The sequence below is a fragment of the Suncus etruscus genome, chromosome 2 (assembly GCF_024139225.1).
Source record: "Suncus etruscus isolate mSunEtr1 chromosome 2, mSunEtr1.pri.cur, whole genome shotgun sequence".
Taxonomy (NCBI): Eukaryota; Metazoa; Chordata; class Mammalia; order Eulipotyphla; family Soricidae; genus Suncus; species Suncus etruscus.
The window spans coordinates 109,264,889-109,283,215 of NC_064849.1; the positions used below are offsets into that span (position 1 = coordinate 109,264,889).

Below are 18,327 nucleotides of genomic sequence, written 5' to 3' on the forward strand. Positions count from 1 at the left end.
CAACTGCACTCATCACTCTATGTGATGAGCTTCATGTCATGAGCTGCCCCTACCAGCCTTCATCTCTCTTGTCTCTGAGATACTGTTAAAAGTGTCTTTCATTTTTCTTAAAGCCCATAGATGAGTGAAACCATTTTGCGTCTTTCTCTCTCCCTCTGACTTCACTCAGCATAATAAATTCCATGTACATCCATGTATAGGAAAATTTCATGACTTCATCTCTCCTGGCTCATCAGTTTCTTTAGTTTGAGAAGTACTAGCGATCATCTGCTTTTGGTGTCCCCTCCCTTTTCTAAAATGAGTTTTTTTTTTTTTTATCATCCTTTCAATGCTCTGCTATTGGTTCTGTCTGCTGTATTCTCAGAAAATTTTGCTAAAGTTTCTCACATGGTGTTATGCTAGGTTTTTGGTCCAGATTTGCTAGTTTTATTTATCTAGTGCACAGAGCATGATGGAAGTTGTTCAAGAGTTTTAACTGTCTTTACCATCTTACTAGCATATTTCCCAATATGTCATTTTTTCATAAAGAAGTTTTGAGTAAAATTAAGTACAGAAGATAGTAATATGAACTATGTATAGTATAGTACAGTGTATACTATATGACTAAAATAGGAAAATATTACTAAGATGGAGCACATAATTTATTATTTCAGAATAAATAGCTAACTTTTATCCTAGTATCTTATTTAGATTATTGCAGACAAATATAAAAGGTAAGAAAATACTTCTTAAACACTTCCTGCAATAAGTCATTTAGGTGTGAACATTTATAGTAAAAAATGAACTTGCAAAAACAGTATGACTGTTCCAAGGTATAGACTGACTTAGTTAACACTTACTTTTTGAATGAGTTATTCCTTGGTGTAAATAATACTGGTTTAAAATATATTTGGCTAGGGCTTTTATGTCAGCATATTTATAAGTAGTAAGACTAGAAAAATATTACTTTTCACCTGGAAATTAGATTTGAATTATTTATATTAGACATGAAAATATACTTAAAAGACACAATTTTGGGGATTTTTAAAAGTAAACCTAGTTTCTTATTTTAATGACAGTCATTTGACTTTAAAGTGACATCTAACATTTACAAATTTATTACTCTTGTTAATATTTCATTATTGGTACTTACATGTTTACATGATTAGAGTATCAGAATAATTTTCATGTATTTTTACCCTCCTAACTACTACCTAGTTTTATGAGAGAAAATAAAATATTTTTCACTATTTTAACACATGAATGTATATTGTGCTAGTATATGTAGTTTATGTCAATTTTTTTTCTTATTGTTTTAGCACCCCCCAGCAGGTGTTTTGGAGAATTTGCTTGAGACAAATTTTAAAAAATTAAGAAAAACTGAGTTTCTATTATACTTTCTTTATAAAATAATATTTGTATGTAATTCATATGTTTTCATGTCATTTCTGTCCTAAAAGAGCATGGTTTGGTGCCAGGTATGATGTTTGGGTGGGGTGTCAGGACCTCACCAGATGTATGTGCATTCTGTGTGGTGCTCAGATTGATCTTGGGTCCTTTAGCATGTAGGGCACGGGTTCCTGGCCCCTGAAAACCATTAGTCAGAATACTAAACAGCTATAAGAAAAGATGTAATCTTCCAGTGTGCTACAATTTGGATGGAACTGGAGGGTTTCATGTTCACTAAAATAATTCAGAGGAAGATCAAATGTCAAATGATCTCACATATTGGTGGCATATAGAGAAACGTTACAGTGCAATAGACTAAATTGATCAATGATAAACTCGGGGCCCTGGATTATAAAATAATGTTTACTGAGTGAGATTAAGGTGGGGACTGAAGAGGGATACTTGAAGTAACTCAAGGACAGTGGTCGAGTGGGTAGTCTGGGACACTGGTGGTAGTAAATGATAACTGCATCAGAACCATGATAACACTCTTATAAACTTATTACCTTCACTATTAGAACAATGAAAAATAATTTACAATACTTTTAAATTTATGAAAAAATTACTAAGCTAATACAGAAAATTCATACAGTCAGGGCCTAATTTAATTATTAACTTTTTATGTGAATCATGAAAAGCAATTAACCTAAAAAATTAGTTTCCTTTGGCGGATTTGGCCAGGCTTAGCAGTGCTTTTGGAGGCCCTTGAAAACTGACCATTAGCCAGTGAATGAATAATAATTTTAAGAGACTATTTCATGAACATTTAGAGTTATTAACTTAAGGAATTCAGTAGCTCCTAAAATCTGAAAGACACACTAGGATATACAGTGATAAGTAAATTCCTGTCTTAATTTTTATCTTCCATTGCTTTCTTCTAAAGTACAGATATTTGTATATGTACAAACATGTGTTGTACTTCATTATAAAAATCATACACAACATCATACAAATTATTGTTCATAACAAACGCATTTTAGGTACTCTTCATTTTCATATATATCTTAGTTATATTTACATGTATGTAACTTATACATGCATACATAATATATAATGACCAACAGAATGATTTCAATTTTCTCTTTAAGTAATATAAATACAGTACTATATAGTATTTATACATGTTTAAGTGTTTATTTTATATGTCAATACAAATACATAATAACATGTTACATATTTATATAGAAATATAGATTATTTTCTTATATACCTGGGAAGTGGTTGAAGTTAAATTTAGTATTTTGACTGGTTTCTTTTTTCCTTTTCAGTACCCACTGTTGATGTCTTTCAGATTTCCACAAAAGAGCGTTTTGGTTTGGGACATCAGTTAAAAAAGTAAGTTTTATTCCAGAGAAAACAAAATAAATTTGAGCAGGAGGGTCTGAATTGTTCATTTCCTTCCTTCTCTCCATCCAGCTCCTCATCTCAGTTTTCATCATTAAGAGCTTCTTGAAGTGACAGGAGATTCATTCAACCTGATGCTAATTATTTTTTTCTAGTATTTACTTTAACTGTCATTAACTTAATTAATCTTTTGTTATGATAAATAAGGCATTTTTATGAGCATAAAATTATACCAATGAAGTGACATTTAAAACTTAAGGGGCATACCTCTGTCATGAACAAAATTGAAAATTAATAAACCCCATAATTTTTTAAATACCAGCTTGAAGAATTTAAGGAGAATACTGGAAATATTACCTAATCGCATAACATGCACAATTTTTCTAAAGCTTAAATTCATTCATCAAGAGATTATGATATTGTATATTATATATTTAAACATACAGTTTGCATCCTCGAAGTGCAACCGATGTGTTCACTTTCATTTTAAAGATATTTTTTGGATATTATACATTAGTAATGTGAATATTAACGTTAAGAGACATTATCAATGTCTCTTGAACAATGCTCTAAGAGAAAATTTTTTGGAACCTCTATTTTAAAAATGGAGAACTTGTGATCTACTTGCCTGTAGAATTGGTCTGTGTTGTTGAATAACAGTCCTGGATGGGGCTGGATGATGATGGGATGGATGGAGAGGCCTTTCTTCTACAGCTGGGCCACGCGCCTGCAACTCCCAACTGGGGGTCTGAGGTTTCAGGATAGCCACGAGGATAAGACTCGCAGCAATAAGGTTTCAGGAGACAAGACACTTTATTCAAGGCCCTAGCCAAATGACACCATAACCTTTTATGCTGGCTCTGTATTGTTTTTTAAAGAAGAGGCAGATGTCCCTCCCCCCATTCTTCCTGTGTAACTTACGTGATGTTAAGACCTGCCCATTTCTGGGCGGGGTCTTTGGAAGGTAACAAAAGGATTGCCTGAGGGGTAGAGGGAATGGAGATTAATTCAGCAGGAGAGGAGGAGGAGAGCTGGCAGGAGAGATGGAGAAGAAACATGTTAAGATGGCAGGGCATGGGCCCGGAGAGATAGCACAGTGGCGTTTGCCTTGCAAGCAGCCGATCCAGGACCAAAGGTAGTTGGTTCGAATCCCGGTGTCCCATATGGCCCCCTGTGCCTGCGAGGAGCTATTTCTGAACAGACAGCCAGGATTAACTCCTGAGCATCGGCCGGGTGTGGCCCCAAAAAAACAAAAAACAAACAAACAAAAAAGATGGCAGGGCAGCTGGAATAGGATGCTTAAAAGGTTAGCCTAGGGCCTTGAATAAAGCTTCATGTCTCCTGAAACCTGTCTGTGGATCATTTCCTCGCGGCTATCATGAAGCCTCAGACCGGCTTTCTGAAGGGAGTTGGAAGAGCATGGCCCAGGCTGGCCAGAGAAAGGTCTCAACCTCAATCCATCTCATCACCATCCACCTCCATCCAGGACTCAATAATTAATACATAATCATTTACACTGTGTTATTAATACCAAGGATTATATAGATCACAGAGCTCTAGAATTGTTTTAGGCTTTTAGTGACTTAATATGGAAGTAGTATTGCACAAACGTCATTTAAGTGTGAATTACCTTTGAGAATATAAATTCTTGTAAATGCTGGGTTTTTATGTACATAAATAAATATTAAGTGATACTTTAATGTATGGTATGTCTATATCAGTAAAATCTATCTTAATATTCAGTAAATGTTTACTTCTAGACTTTAAAGGATAGCTAATATTCTGTATGCATATTATATATTTGCTTTAAGTAAACTTAGTTTGTTTTTCTCATCTTTACTATTGTGAATAATGCTGTAGAGAATATAGGAATGCACCTGGGTTGGTTTTTTGTTTTTTTTTCTTTTTGCATTTGTTTTCCTTTTCAGATACTCAGAAGAATTATTGCTGCGTTCTGTGGTAGTTCTAATTCTTCTGGGGAATCTCAAACTGTTCTCTATAGTGAACGTAAGGATTTATATTCCCACCAACAGTGTGTAGGAGTTTCATTTTCTTCTCATCTTTATAGAGAATAAAAAACACTTTCTTATTTAAAAACATTCCTTATCTTTTGGAAGCAGTAAATTTTTGCATATAGCATGTTTTAAACATAGATGGTATTAACATATATGCATTGATGCTAGTCCTGTAGCAAATTAACTTTTAGTAGATATTGATCACCAGCTCTAGTTTATTTTTCTGTTTATTTTTACCAGCTGTAGCTCTAGTTTATCTACTATTTTTGGCAATCCGATTAATTTCTAAGGAGATGGAGAAATAGAACAGCAGGTAAAGATTACCTTCCTTGCATGAAGCTGACCTGGGTTCAATCTCCAGAACCCCATAAAGTCCACCAATCCTGACTGGAGTGACCCTTAGTACAGTGTCAGGAGTAAGCCCTTAGCACAGCCAGATGTGGTCCATAAACCAAAAACATGAAATGAAATGAGGTTGATCCAAACAAAATAAAAATGATAAAATGTTTCTGTTAAATCTAAGAACAGTCTAGAAATATGTAGCTTCCTACTTTTGATGTCTACTCAATATATAATCATGTTCAGAAAAACAAATTATATATATATATATTTCTAAACTTGAGAAACTGTTGTTTGTTGTAGTCACTGTATTGTAATATTGTTGAACAAGTAGCATATGTATCACATTTTGTTGAAATATTTATAAAAATGTTTAGCATTTTATAGTTATTCATTTCTATGAATAATTTTAGCAATTTCTAAAACTTAGCTGTATGGGTAAACATTTTTATGCCTTTAGTAAATTTAGCTTAATTTCTGTGATATATTTGTGTCCTTAATTATAAAATACAGAATTTGGCTGTGTCATTCAAAGTTCCCTTTATTCTTAAACTATTTGATTTTGAAATTAAATCTGATGTAGTTTTCATTCTTTGTAAGAGAAAAATTATATTTGAATATACTAATTTTTAGAAATATGAAGAAAATTAAGAAGGCAGATTTAAATCTTAGACTTATTGTTCAGGAATTCACAGCTAAAAACAATCCATTACATTTGTTCTGTGATTTTTGTATTTGTGTGTTTCTGGAAGCTACACAATGTAAATGAAAACAGAAGTTACAAAATCTTAGAAAGTGTTTATGCTATGACAACACTGTTCTAATCAATTTATATGTATAAATTCACTTCATCATTACATAAAATCATGAAGCCAGTATAGTTACTGTTCATATTTCCTGGATGATGAAACCGAGGCCCAGATTAAGGTACCAGCTTAATTAAAAATCATATTGTGTGAAGAGGAAAGAGTCTGATTTGGGGCCAGAGAGATAGCATGGAGGCAGTGCATTTGCTTTGCATGCAGAAGGATGATGATTCGAATCCTGGCACCCATATGGTCCCCTGTGTCTGCCAGGGGCAATTTTTGAGTGTAGATCCAGGAGTAACCCCTGAGTACTGCCGGGTGTGACCCAAAAACAAACAAACAAAAACAAGAAAAAAAAACCCAAAAGTATCTGATTTGATATCATACTGATTTCATTTCTTTTTTTCTTTTTTTTTTTCTTTTGAGGGGAGTCACATGTAAAAGTGTCTGGGGTTATACCCAGTGCAGTACTTGGGCCTACTTCCATGTAGTGCTGTGGGATTATTGTTCCTAATAGTGTCTGGGGGAACCTATTGACAAGACATTAGGGTAGGGTCTTCCATGCTTAAATCATTGTAACTATCTCCTTGGACCCATCTGCCTGCTTCTAAATAACGCCTTTACCTTGTGTAAGGACTGAAATAAATGTTTGATATTAAATGAATATTGTAAAAAAAAGTTGATCATTTAAAGGACTAAAAATAAAATAGATACTTGTAATATTTAATACTATAGTGACTAGTGATTATCTTTTATAACTATCATCCATTGACTAAATGTCACACATCATGGAGATGATTTTAAAACTCTGTATGTCTTTATTTTGAATTTGCACTGATCACACAAATTATTTTTGGGAAACTTGGCAAAAATCATTGTAAAACTTCAGTGTTTCTGTTAATATGTACAAACAATTACTTCTTATGCAGAATTTACATTTATAAATGTAATTTACAACAAGAAGTGCACACAAAGTGTTTATTTTTCAAATTAGCACATTAATTAATTAATGCTAATGATAGTTATTTGACTGAAGCTGATTCACTACCATACTGGTTTCAGCAGTTTAATGTAGTAAAGGTTTTTCCAGTGCATATAAAGTTCCAAATTAGCACATACAATGTTGCCCAAATTGACTCCCCTTCGTTCTCTATGAACTATCTTGTAATCTTCATTCACATAGCAGTGAAAAAATTTTATATTCACTTGATATAAATGTGCAGTTTACCATATTAAGTCTTCTATTAACATCAACCAATGGCACTTGTCATGTGTCTGCACGGGCACTATATCAAACATGAACACCAGTGTGAGGACTGAAATATTTCAGGGGCACAGGCCCTCTATTATGAAAAAGCTATTACACTAAATGTGCTACCCATAAATAGATTTCAGAATATCATCAAAATTAAACACTAATTTTCTTACAGAAAATAATTTATTTGTCCCACACTCCTCTTTGAATGCAAATATAAGCAGGGACCTGGGTGTTTGTGTTTAAATATGCCAATTTTATTTGTTAAAGCTGCATTTTATAATGCTGACATAATGAACTGTGAGCAATTTTGGCCCTTTTTACTTAATACATGTGTTCCAGTTAGACTGCCAAGAATTGGCAAGCTTTTGCTGGGCTTTCTTCTAGAGGGGTATGCAGGAAGACCATTTGTTCTTAGTAGGATAAATATGTTTGGTACAAATATATAGTCACTGGGGATTTCAGGCTAGATACAGGGAATAATGATGAGCCTAATATCAGTATTCCTTCTAATTCTTGTTGAAAACTTGGGTGAAAAAATTCTTCAAAAATAAAGTGCACCAAATACTAAATTCCATACCTTTAACTCTAAGGTGAAATTACTAGAGTTTGGGATCTTCCATTATAAATGTTGCACTTGTTAAGGTTGTTCTTTTTATTATTAAAACCCAACTACAAACATGTTTGTAATCATGGTGTTTAAATAAAAATAAAAGACCCAAACGAATTTCATGGTGACAGCTTCCTCTGAACTCTTTGAATACTAGTGGATTCAAGGGTTAAGGGATCGGTGGTAAGTCAGATTGATAATAATTTATGGTACTCTGAGATGGTTTGTAAACATGAGGAATCATAAGAAATTTAGTACTAGTTTGCTGAGTCAGGTTGTCCTCTTTGATTAACGTGTTAACATCCGTCAATCCATATATGATAATGAAGGGACTGCAGCTCAGCTTTATTATATTTAAGCCAATATAAGCACATTTCATCTTCTTTATTGTGGAGTGTGTAAAATAATGGCTACTTGCTGAGATGAAGAGCAGTATCTTAAGAATTTCAAAGATAAAAGCATTATGAGTAGAAGTTTCTGGTTTATTCTTTAGCATATTAAATGACAAACTCATTAGTCTGACACACATAAAGACAAACATAAATTACTTTTAGCATATTATACATACTTTAATATTTTTTTATTTTAATTTTGGGTTTCAGACGTACAATGACTCAGGGCCAATCTCACCACCAGAATCTACCCCTCTCCACCAAGTATTCCAACCACACTTTGTCCCCCAGCTTGCCATTATGACAGGCCCATATAAAGTTTAGATTGTTAAAATTTGGGTCTCTCAATTCCATTATTGTTGACTTTGACTTGGATATTTAGTTCTGGTTTTTTTTTTTTTTTTTAATTTCTGCCCATGCACCTAAGATCACTTGGCCCCTGGCCCCTGTTCTTTCATATTTGAGTTTCTCCTCTTCCACTCAGTTTCTTTCCTTCTCCTTGCTTTACTCTGGAGTGATGGTGTTTGAAACAACTCCCATTAGGACTACTGCATTTCTTTATGCAGTTATTCTAAATATCACATATAAGTGATATTATTCTGTATGTATAAATCTTCTGGCTTACTTCATTTAACGTATCTTCCAGTTCCATCCATGTTGCTGAAATTACATGATTGCATTATTTCTTAAAGCTATATAATATTCCAATGTGCATATATACCATATACTCATGATTACCTCATCTGTTGGACATCTATGTTGATTTTAAGTCTCAGCTATTGAACCGAGTGCTGCAATTACTAGTGATCAGTCCTGGGGATACTTAAAAGAAGGATTTCTGGGTCATATGGTAGATCAGTTTTGAATTTATTGAGAACCTTCCAAGCTGTTTTCCATAGGGATTTAGAAAAGGCAGCATTCCCACCACCAGTGATGAAAAGATTGTTCTTCCGTTATTATTTGGTATTTGGGCCACACTCAGTGATGCTCAGGGTTTAATCCTGGCTGTGCACTCAGAAATATCTCCTGACTTGGGAGACCATATGGGTTGCCAGGGGATCGAATGCGGTCTGTCCAGGCTAGCGTGGGCAAGACAGACACCTTACCGCTTGTGCCACTGCTCCGGCCCCAGTTCTTATTATTTTTGATATGTGCTATCCTCACTGGTGTAAGATGATACATCATTGTTGTCTTAATTTGGATTTCCCTAATAATAAATGATGATGAGCATTTTCTCATGTGTCTGGTGTCCATCTGTTGATCTTCCTCAGAGAATTGTCTGTTAATTACTTCTCCCCATATTTTGATGGATATTTAGGATTTGCGGAATTGACTTTTGTGAGAACTTTGTACACCCTAGATATCAAACCTTTATCTGATGTGTTGAGTGCACATTTTTTCTCCCATGTTAGCTGTCTTCGAGTTTTAGCCAGTGGTTTTTTTTTTGTCATACTGTGAAATTTTATTTATTCGGATTTAATGCTATAGCCCTTGCCATTGACATCCTATCATCTAAGACTTCTTGGAAGTAAAGTCTTGAAGTATTCTTATTTGCTTTTGTTTTTGTTTTTCTGGGGTGCCCAACTCAGTGACACTCAGGGATTACTTCTGGCTATGCACTCAGAAATAGCTCCTGGCTTGGGGGACCATATGGGATGCCAGGGGATTGAACTGTGGTCTGTCCTGGGTCAGCCACTTGCAAGGCAAACACCCTACTGCTGCACCATTGCTCTAACCCAGAGATAATGTTTTTTTTTTCCAATGAATTTTATGGATTTGGATTTACTCTCAAGGTCTTTAATCCACTTTGATTTGACTTTTGTGTAAGGTGTGAGCTATAGATTGATCTTTAACTTTTTACATGTGATTATACGATTGGTCTAGCAACATTTGTTGAAGTGATTTCCATTTCAAGTTCTTGGCACCTTTGTCAAAGATTAGTTGCCCACCTACTTGCGGGTCTGTTATTGGATATTCTGATATTCATTGGTCTGTAAGTCTTTTTTTTTTGTGTTAATAACATGCTATTATGACCTCCTTTACTTTGTAGAAGAGCTTCAAATTAGATAATGAGATGCCTCCCAGTTTCTTGTTTTTCAATATGTATTTGGCTATCCTTGGTCTTTATTGGTTCTACACAAACTATAAACTTTATAATTGATTATTCTAAGACCTTGAAGAATATTTTCTGAATTTGGATAGGGATTGTATTAAATTTATACAATTCAATGTTTAGGCAAGATGGTCCTGTTTATAATATCAAATTTTCAAATCCATGAGAATGGAATATTTTTCCATTTCCTTAGGGCTTCTTTAATCTCGTAAGTGGTTTGAAGTTTTAGTGGTATATGTCTCTCACCTCTCTTGTTAGTTTGATTCCTAAGTACTTGATACTTTTATACACTATTTTAAATGGGATAGACACTTCAATCTCTTTCTTCTCTAAGCAGTTATTTGTATAAAGGAACAAAACTGTTTTTTTAGTTTGTTTTTTTGTGAACTGGCTTTGTAGTTGGCCACTTTGCTGTATTGGTTCGTTTTTTAGGAGCTTTTTTGTGCACTTTTTAGGATCTTCATTGTTTATCATCCAGTAAATATAGAGATAATGTGGCTTCCTCTTTTTCAATTTGGATTCCTTTGATTTCCTTTTATTTTCTGATTGCTATTGCTAGAACTATTTATTTATACTTAATTATTTTGTTTTTTGGGGCCACACCCAGTGATGATCAGGGGTTACTCCTGGCTATGAGTTCAGAAAACACTCCTGGCTTGGGGAATCATACGGGACACCAGGAAATTGAACCACGGTTTGTCTTAGGCTAGTGCGCACAAGGCAGACGCCTTACACATGCGCCACTGTTCCATCCCATTGCTAGAACTTCATATACTATGTTGAATAAGAGTGAAGACAGTGGATATCCTTGCCCACTGCCTGACCTCAGTGGAAATGCTTTCAATTTTACACCATTAAGATTAATGTTGGTCAGGGGCCAGCGAGGTGGTGCTAGAGGTAAGGTGTGTGCCTTGCAAGCACTAGCTAAGGAAGGACTGCCGTTGGATCCCCTGGTGTCCCATATGGTCCCCCCAAGCCAGGGGCGATTTCTGAGCACTTAGCCAGGAGTAACCCTTGAGCATCAAACGAGTGTGGCCCCCCCAAAAAACAAAACAAAACAAAAAAAGAATGATGTTGGCTGTGAACTTTTAACAGATAGCTGTTACTACCTTGAGGAAGGTTTTCCTCACACCTATTTTGCTTAGGATTTTAATCACAATTAGGTGTTATTTTGTCAACAATTTTCTTTGCATTGATTGATATGATTATGTATTTTTATCCTTTCTTTTACTGATGTTGTGTATGATGTTGCCTGATTTTCATATGCTAATCATTCTTGCATCCCTGTGATAAAATCCACTTGGTCATGATGTATAATTTTGTCATGAGTTGTTGGATTCAGTTTGCTAAGATTTTGTTAAGATTTTTTGCATCAATGTTCATCTGTGAGATTGTAGTTTTCTTTCTTAGTAGTATCTTTGTCAGCTTTGGGAATAAGCATGATGTTAGCTTTGTAGAAGGTATTGGGAGGATTCCCATCTCTCCAATATTTTTTAAGAGTCTAAGGATCAATGGTAGTAACTTTTATCTGAATGTTTGATAAAACTCTCCTTGAAACTCATCTTGTCCTCGACTTTTGTTCTTGGGGGTTTCTTAATAACTGTTTCAAATTCTTGACTTGTGATAGGCATATTTAGGCTTTCTAATTCCTCCTCATTCAAATTTGGGAGATTATATGTTTCCAGAAATCTGTCCTTTTCTTCTAGATTCTCTAGCAACCTGAGTTGAAATGGCCAATAAAAATACATAAAAATAAGCATATTTTGACTTTAGCAATGAAATAAATGTGAATTTTGTTTGTTTTGTTTTGGGGTCACTTCTGGCTATGCTCAGCTTTATCCCTAGCTCTGTACTCTTGAGTTGACTCTAGGCCCTGAGGAGGAAAACTATAATATTTTATATCTGCTTATATAACAGACTAAGGGCACCTTATTCTTGGTCTTTTGAAAGACATGATTCAGAAAGGATGTCTCAACTTGAGACCCATCTTACAAGTCACTGTTCTGTCTAGATATATAGTTGACATTCAGAATTCTTCACTATGGAATGATGTTGATTTGATCTTGTTTTGGATCACATCAAGAATTATCCAAGTTCTACATCTTACAATATTTAGGAAAAATTAAAGTTCCTCCAAACTAATCAACAACAGTAATAACAGTCAACAATTTATCTGAAGATGAATTTATAAAGATAAAGTGTGTTGGTATATATTCCACATTAAAGTCAGTTTTGCATTGTTTATTTTACTTATGATTTTACAATTTCATTTCTTTTTTTAATTAATATTGATCATAATCACTTCAACTAAAAAACTAAGTTGTGTCCTAATACAATCAAAATTAGTCTCAAAACCTTTTCCAGTACAAATCACAAAGATGTTTTTGTGTCATCATATAGCTAATGATTATGGGCTTAAATTTGCCTTTGTAAATCTCTCTTATGCTATTATATGAATTATATTATTTGTATCATTGCCAAGTAATCAATCATTGATTGGAAACAGGATTTTATAGACATTTTCTAAAACATAGGTTAAAAAATAACCTATAGGATTAGCATAATTATGTATTTATTTTTTCTCTATATATTAACTATACCTGGAACTGTCTTAACAGACTTACCTTTGAATTAACAGAATAATGCAGACATTTGTCACACAACAGTGGAAACAGAGCAAAGAAAAATCCAATTGCCTGCACAATAAGAAGCTGTCAGAAAAGAAAGTAAAATCTCCCCTGCATTTATTTTCTACCTTGCGCAGGTGGGTAACTGAGGACTTCATCATTATCCAATGCCCGGTATATGCTATCCTATCATTATTCAGGTCAGAGCATTCTTTCTCTATTCCTTGAATCTATTTATGACTTCCAAATACTGTCTAAGTTAAACGAATTATGTGAACGACATAGGTGTTCATTTCTCTGTCTCTTCTTTTTTTTTTTGTTTTATCGGGCCACACCCGTTTGATGCTCGGGGTTACTCTGTGCTAAGCGCTCAGAAATTCCCCCTAACTTGGGGGAACCATATGAGACACCGGGGGATCGAACCGCGGTCCTTTCTTGGCTAGTGCTTGCAAGGCAGGCAGGCACCTTACCTCTAGTGCCACCTCGCCGGTCCCTCAAGTCAATTTCATTATGTTTCTGGATTTGATTATATGGTCTGTTAGGTAATGTCAAAGATATGTCATCCTAATAGTCCATTTCTCTTTTTAAGATTATTTAAGGGGATCACCTCTCAAGCCAGTGATTTGGGGACTGGTAGGGTAGGTCAGTGGTAAGAGGTGAGGATGTAGGACCACCAGAGATACCCTAGGAGTGATAATTCAAATTATTTTGTTTCCCTAATATTTACCATGTTATTGCTTTATCATTTACTAAAATAGTATTTTTTGTTTTGGAATTACCTTGTTTTCTTTGCAATATAGGACTCTGGGATAGGAGAGAAATAAGTACTAGTACTTTAATTTTCAAGGCAAATATGTTGCTCTCTGTGATCCTTTGTTGTTGTTGTTTGTTTGTTTTTGTTTTGCTTCATTTTGGGGCAACATCCAGTTGTGTTCAGGGCTTACTCCTGGTTTTACTCAGGCATCACTCCTGGCTGACTTGAAGGAGTCTATGGAGTACTGGGCACCAAACCTGGGTCAGCTACATGCAAGGCAAACACCCTAACTGCCCTAACTCCTGTAATGTCTCTTCAACCTTTGTGATCCTTTTATTCAAACTTTGATTCAGTTTTTGCAGGATAGACTGTCTTATCGTGTATTATACATCAGGATTGGTTGTGCTAAAATAAGCCTTGCTGTTCATTGTCGAGTTGATTTGATTGAACCTGACAAAGGTTCTCCTAGATGTTTTATGCTCATGATCTGCCTTGCATTAACTGCCGTTTACTTTTGAAGGTCGCCAAGTTATCCTCCCCCCGGTTGTGGTAAAAGCAAATCCAAACTGAAGTCTGAGCAAGACGGGATCTCCAAAACACACAAACTGTTGCGGAGGACTTGCTCCAGCACGGTCAAGGCAGATGACATGTGCACCACCAAATCGCATAGGACCTTTGGTAGATCTCTGTCGAGTGACCCCAGGGCTGAGCAGGCAGTGGTGACAGTAAAGTCACACAAGCTCTTGAACCGTCCCTGCCCGGCCGTGGGCAAGCAAGAGGACTGCCTCACGCTCAAGTCGCATAAACTTCTGACTCGATCTTGTTCTGGAGAACCGCGATGTGAGCACAATGCCAACTTGAAGCCTCACAAACTGCTGAGCAGGTCTTACTCCAGTAATCTCCGGGTGGAAGAATTATATGGATTGAAGAATCACAAGTTACTCAGCAAGTCTTATTCCAGTGCCACCAAGTCCTCCAAAACAGAGCTTTTCAAGGAACCTACTGCGGAGGGCAGGAGGCTCTCTCTTACCTCAGGGCTTATTGGTATCTTAACACCATCTTCATCTTCATCTTCCCAGCCCACTGTGCGTAAATATTTTCATTTTCAGTTCTCTTAGCTGAGATGCAGCAGAGGCGATGTGCTTGCACCAGTAAAGGGGGTGGGGGTGGGGGTACCTGGTGATCTGTGGTGGGAAAAAAAAGTGGGATGAGTTTATTTTCATTTCTTAACAGTTATTACTTTAGATGTTGGGCCATGTTTTGTATTCCACACATTAGAAGCTCATATTGAAATGTTCTTTTCGATTGTCATACTGGAATATTCATTTTATTCTGGATAAAAAACAAGTCTATTCATTTGTGGTCAAATTTAAAATCATTTTTGTTTTGAATGCTACTAAAAGTGGAAGGAAGTGAGTTGTTTTATCTAGTCCATCTTTTTAAGAAAGTATAGAATTGCAATGTTTTATTATGTAGGTTTTTAATTATCTTGTTTCTCACTTAAGTGGTGGACTAGAATGATCTGATTTAATTTAAAACTAATTTCTTTGCATAAAGTAAAATTGTACTTCAGAGCACTTTTATTATATAGATGGAAAGTGCATTCACAACTGTGCTCCTGAGCCACATTTAGAGGTGTTCTTTAAATTTCTACTTTATATAATGCAAGTTACTTTTACTGAAGCTATTTATGGAGCAGTTGGGTCTTCCCGGAGATAACAATTAGCTCAAATCCTTGGTTTGGCATTTATTGAGAATTAGTTTTTTAACACGAAGATAAATTTTACCTAAAGAGTGATTTTCATGTGAAAGTGGCATCTTTATAATGTATATTTTCCCTTATACTCATAAAGTAATTTATTCAAAGGTACATAATTTTTCACTTTCTTTTAGGGTGTGTGTCTCAAAGGGAAAGAGACATGTTTTGCTGTTAACTTTAATATGAACATATTCAGTAGAATTAATAATATATTAAAGTAAGGGAGTGCCCTCAGAAAATTGTATAGATTTATTTCTAAAATTAAATAATAATTTTGTTTTGCTTGTTTGGGGAGTTGGGTCATACCTAGTGACGCTCCTGGACTAATTTGCAGTGATGCTTGCTAATCCATGAGTGCAGGGAATCCTTTATCAAAACTGAATCTTCTATGCACAAAGCATTCATACTATTATTTGAATTCTTTACTTAAGTCTCTAGATTGTAAGTTTTGCCATAAAATTATATCTCTGTCATGAAAATGCATGTGTATTCCAATAACTTTTAGATAGGAAACTCTAAAAGCATGTGTTTTTTATCAATAATAATCATTAGAGGGGCTGGAACAGTGGCACAAGCAGTAGGGTGTTTGCCTTGCACGCGCTAACCTAGGAAAGACCACAGTTTGATCCCCTGACATCTCCTATGGTCCCCCAAGTCAGGAGTGATTTCTGAGCACATAGCCTGGAGTAACCCCTGAGTGTCACCGGGTGTGGCCAAAAAGGCAAAAAAATAATAAGAATCATTAGAGAAATTATGTCAAAGGTCCTCAGAGATCACTCCTGGAAGTTTTAAAAGAATCATGTACTTTTGGAATTAAACTGCATTGCAAAACATATGCTCTGGCTTTTTGAACTACCTTTCTGGTCCTGGTTAAGGGTTTCTGTAATGGAAAGTTTTCTATGCTAGATTTATTTGTGAAAACAATTTCAGTGGTTTCATTAAAAAAAAATCTACCCATGTCTTCCTTTATAGTTAAGTAGAATAAATTAATTTAGTCGTATACCCATTAAACCTTCTATTTTGTTCTTGGAGGAATAATTCCAATCATAAAGTAAGATTAGAATAGTGTAAACGAGGAGGCAAGAACATTTGTTGATGAGCAGTAGAGGAAATGAGCTTTTGTGATGTAGTAAAGTTGTCAATCACTTATACCAGAAGAGCAGAAATTACCAATGCTACTTAGTTATATAATCAAGATCACAAAAGCAAGATTGTTAAAAATACTTTAATAAGTTCTAAAATCTTCATGTCTTGATCAGTTATTTAATTCACATCACAAACAAGATTAAAAAGATGACATCTGTATTCAATGTTGCAGAAAGTAAAGGCTGTTATTATTTATGTACTTGCCCAAATAAAAATTCTGTTGTTTTTGTACTTTGCTTTTTATAGCCAAATGGTGCCAAATGCATTCCAATACGAGACCGTGGCTTCCTAGTGCAGGTATGTGTTAAATCTCCATCCGTTGTAATAATGTTTTCATCACGTATGAACTTGCTTTAATCACCTCTTTGTATTATCTTATTCAGACCATAGAGTTTGCGGAACAGCGGATCCCTGTACTGAATGAATATTGTGTGGTTTGTGATGAGCCACATGTATTTCAAAATGGCCCCATGCTTAGGGTAAGTTCACATTGGTAGTATGTCGGTCTTGATTTACAGTGTAAATGAATAAGGTTACAATACAATAATAACAAATAATTCTGTTTAAAATCAAAGTATTGCAAATAAATCTATAAATTATATTAGTTTTGGCAAAGTGAGTTATTTCTTTGGGCTGAAAATTTATATTTGGAAATTATTTTTGCATATTTCTTATATATGGTTGTTTCAATATACATCTTTCTACTGTGGATATATTTTATATATATGTCATTATATAAATGCAGCTATGTAACTCAAAGTTTTATTCACTTAATTTCAAGTGCTAATATAGGTTTCAGAGGTTAGTTCCTAAATTCATTTAAAAGAGCTACATAACATTCCAGATAATCAAAAAAAAAGATTTTTATACACCAATTTAGTAATTTATTTGTGTCATTCAGGTAATTAACTAATGTGAAATGAAAATATATTTATTTAGAGTAATAACTCTTAGAGTCAAAAGATATTTTGCAAACACTTTAAAACTTATAATTTCTTTCTAATCTATTAATTTTATAACCATGTTATCTAAATTTTAATAAAATGTATTTAAATATTTTAATTCATTTTATTAAGTAATGTACTAAAAAAAGTTCACATAGTATTTAATTCATAATTTTCCAATTTGGTGTTCAGTTAATTCACAGTGTTAACACTTGTTTTTTAATATTTTTCTCACTCCAGAAAGTAATCATAACTATTCTTTTTTCTCTAATAAGGGAAATCACTAATATATTTATACATATAAATATATATATTTTTCTATTCTGGAACTTTAATGTAGATGGAATCATATTTTGGGCCTTTAGTTTCCGGTTTCTTTCTTTCACTACATATATTTTTCAAGGATTTTTTGAGGTACTCTCCAACAATTTTGATTGCACAGAACGATTTTCTATTCCCACTAGCAATGTAGAATTGTTGTATTAAATAATTAAGGATGGAGCTGGATGGCGATGGATGGAGGTGGATTTCTCTGTCTGCCATCCCAGGCCACGTGGCTCAGCAACCCCATGAACCGGCGAGTTTCAGGCCCAGGTGAAACGCGAAATCACTCACTCACAGGCAGGCTTCAGGAAGAATCATCTTTATTTATGCCCTAGCCACCACATGTGTGCGGCCTATCTCATAACCTTTCAAGCATACAGCCATTCTAGGCTTGCCCTGCATCTTATTCTCTTTCAGCCATCTCCCTTAGAGAGCCCACCAGGGCCAAAAGGCAAAAGCCCCCTAATCCCT

At 34.7% G+C, this 18,327-nt stretch overlaps 1 protein-coding gene across 2 annotated transcripts in view; it reads left to right on the forward strand.

Moving 5' to 3' along the window:
• PARP8 (poly(ADP-ribose) polymerase family member 8) overlaps nt 1-18,327 on the forward strand; it is a 175,302-nt gene that overhangs the window by 116,611 nt on the left and 40,364 nt on the right. For both annotated transcript variants that reach the window (XM_049768368.1, XM_049768367.1), the window contains exons 11-15: nt 2,697-2,763; nt 12,941-13,066; nt 14,204-14,768; nt 16,835-16,885; nt 16,972-17,067. In XM_049768368.1, the coding sequence (XP_049624325.1) occupies nt 2,697-2,763; nt 12,941-13,066; nt 14,204-14,768; nt 16,835-16,885; nt 16,972-17,067 (905 nt within the window). The remainder of the gene's footprint in view (nt 1-2,696; nt 2,764-12,940; nt 13,067-14,203; nt 14,769-16,834; nt 16,886-16,971; nt 17,068-18,327) is intronic.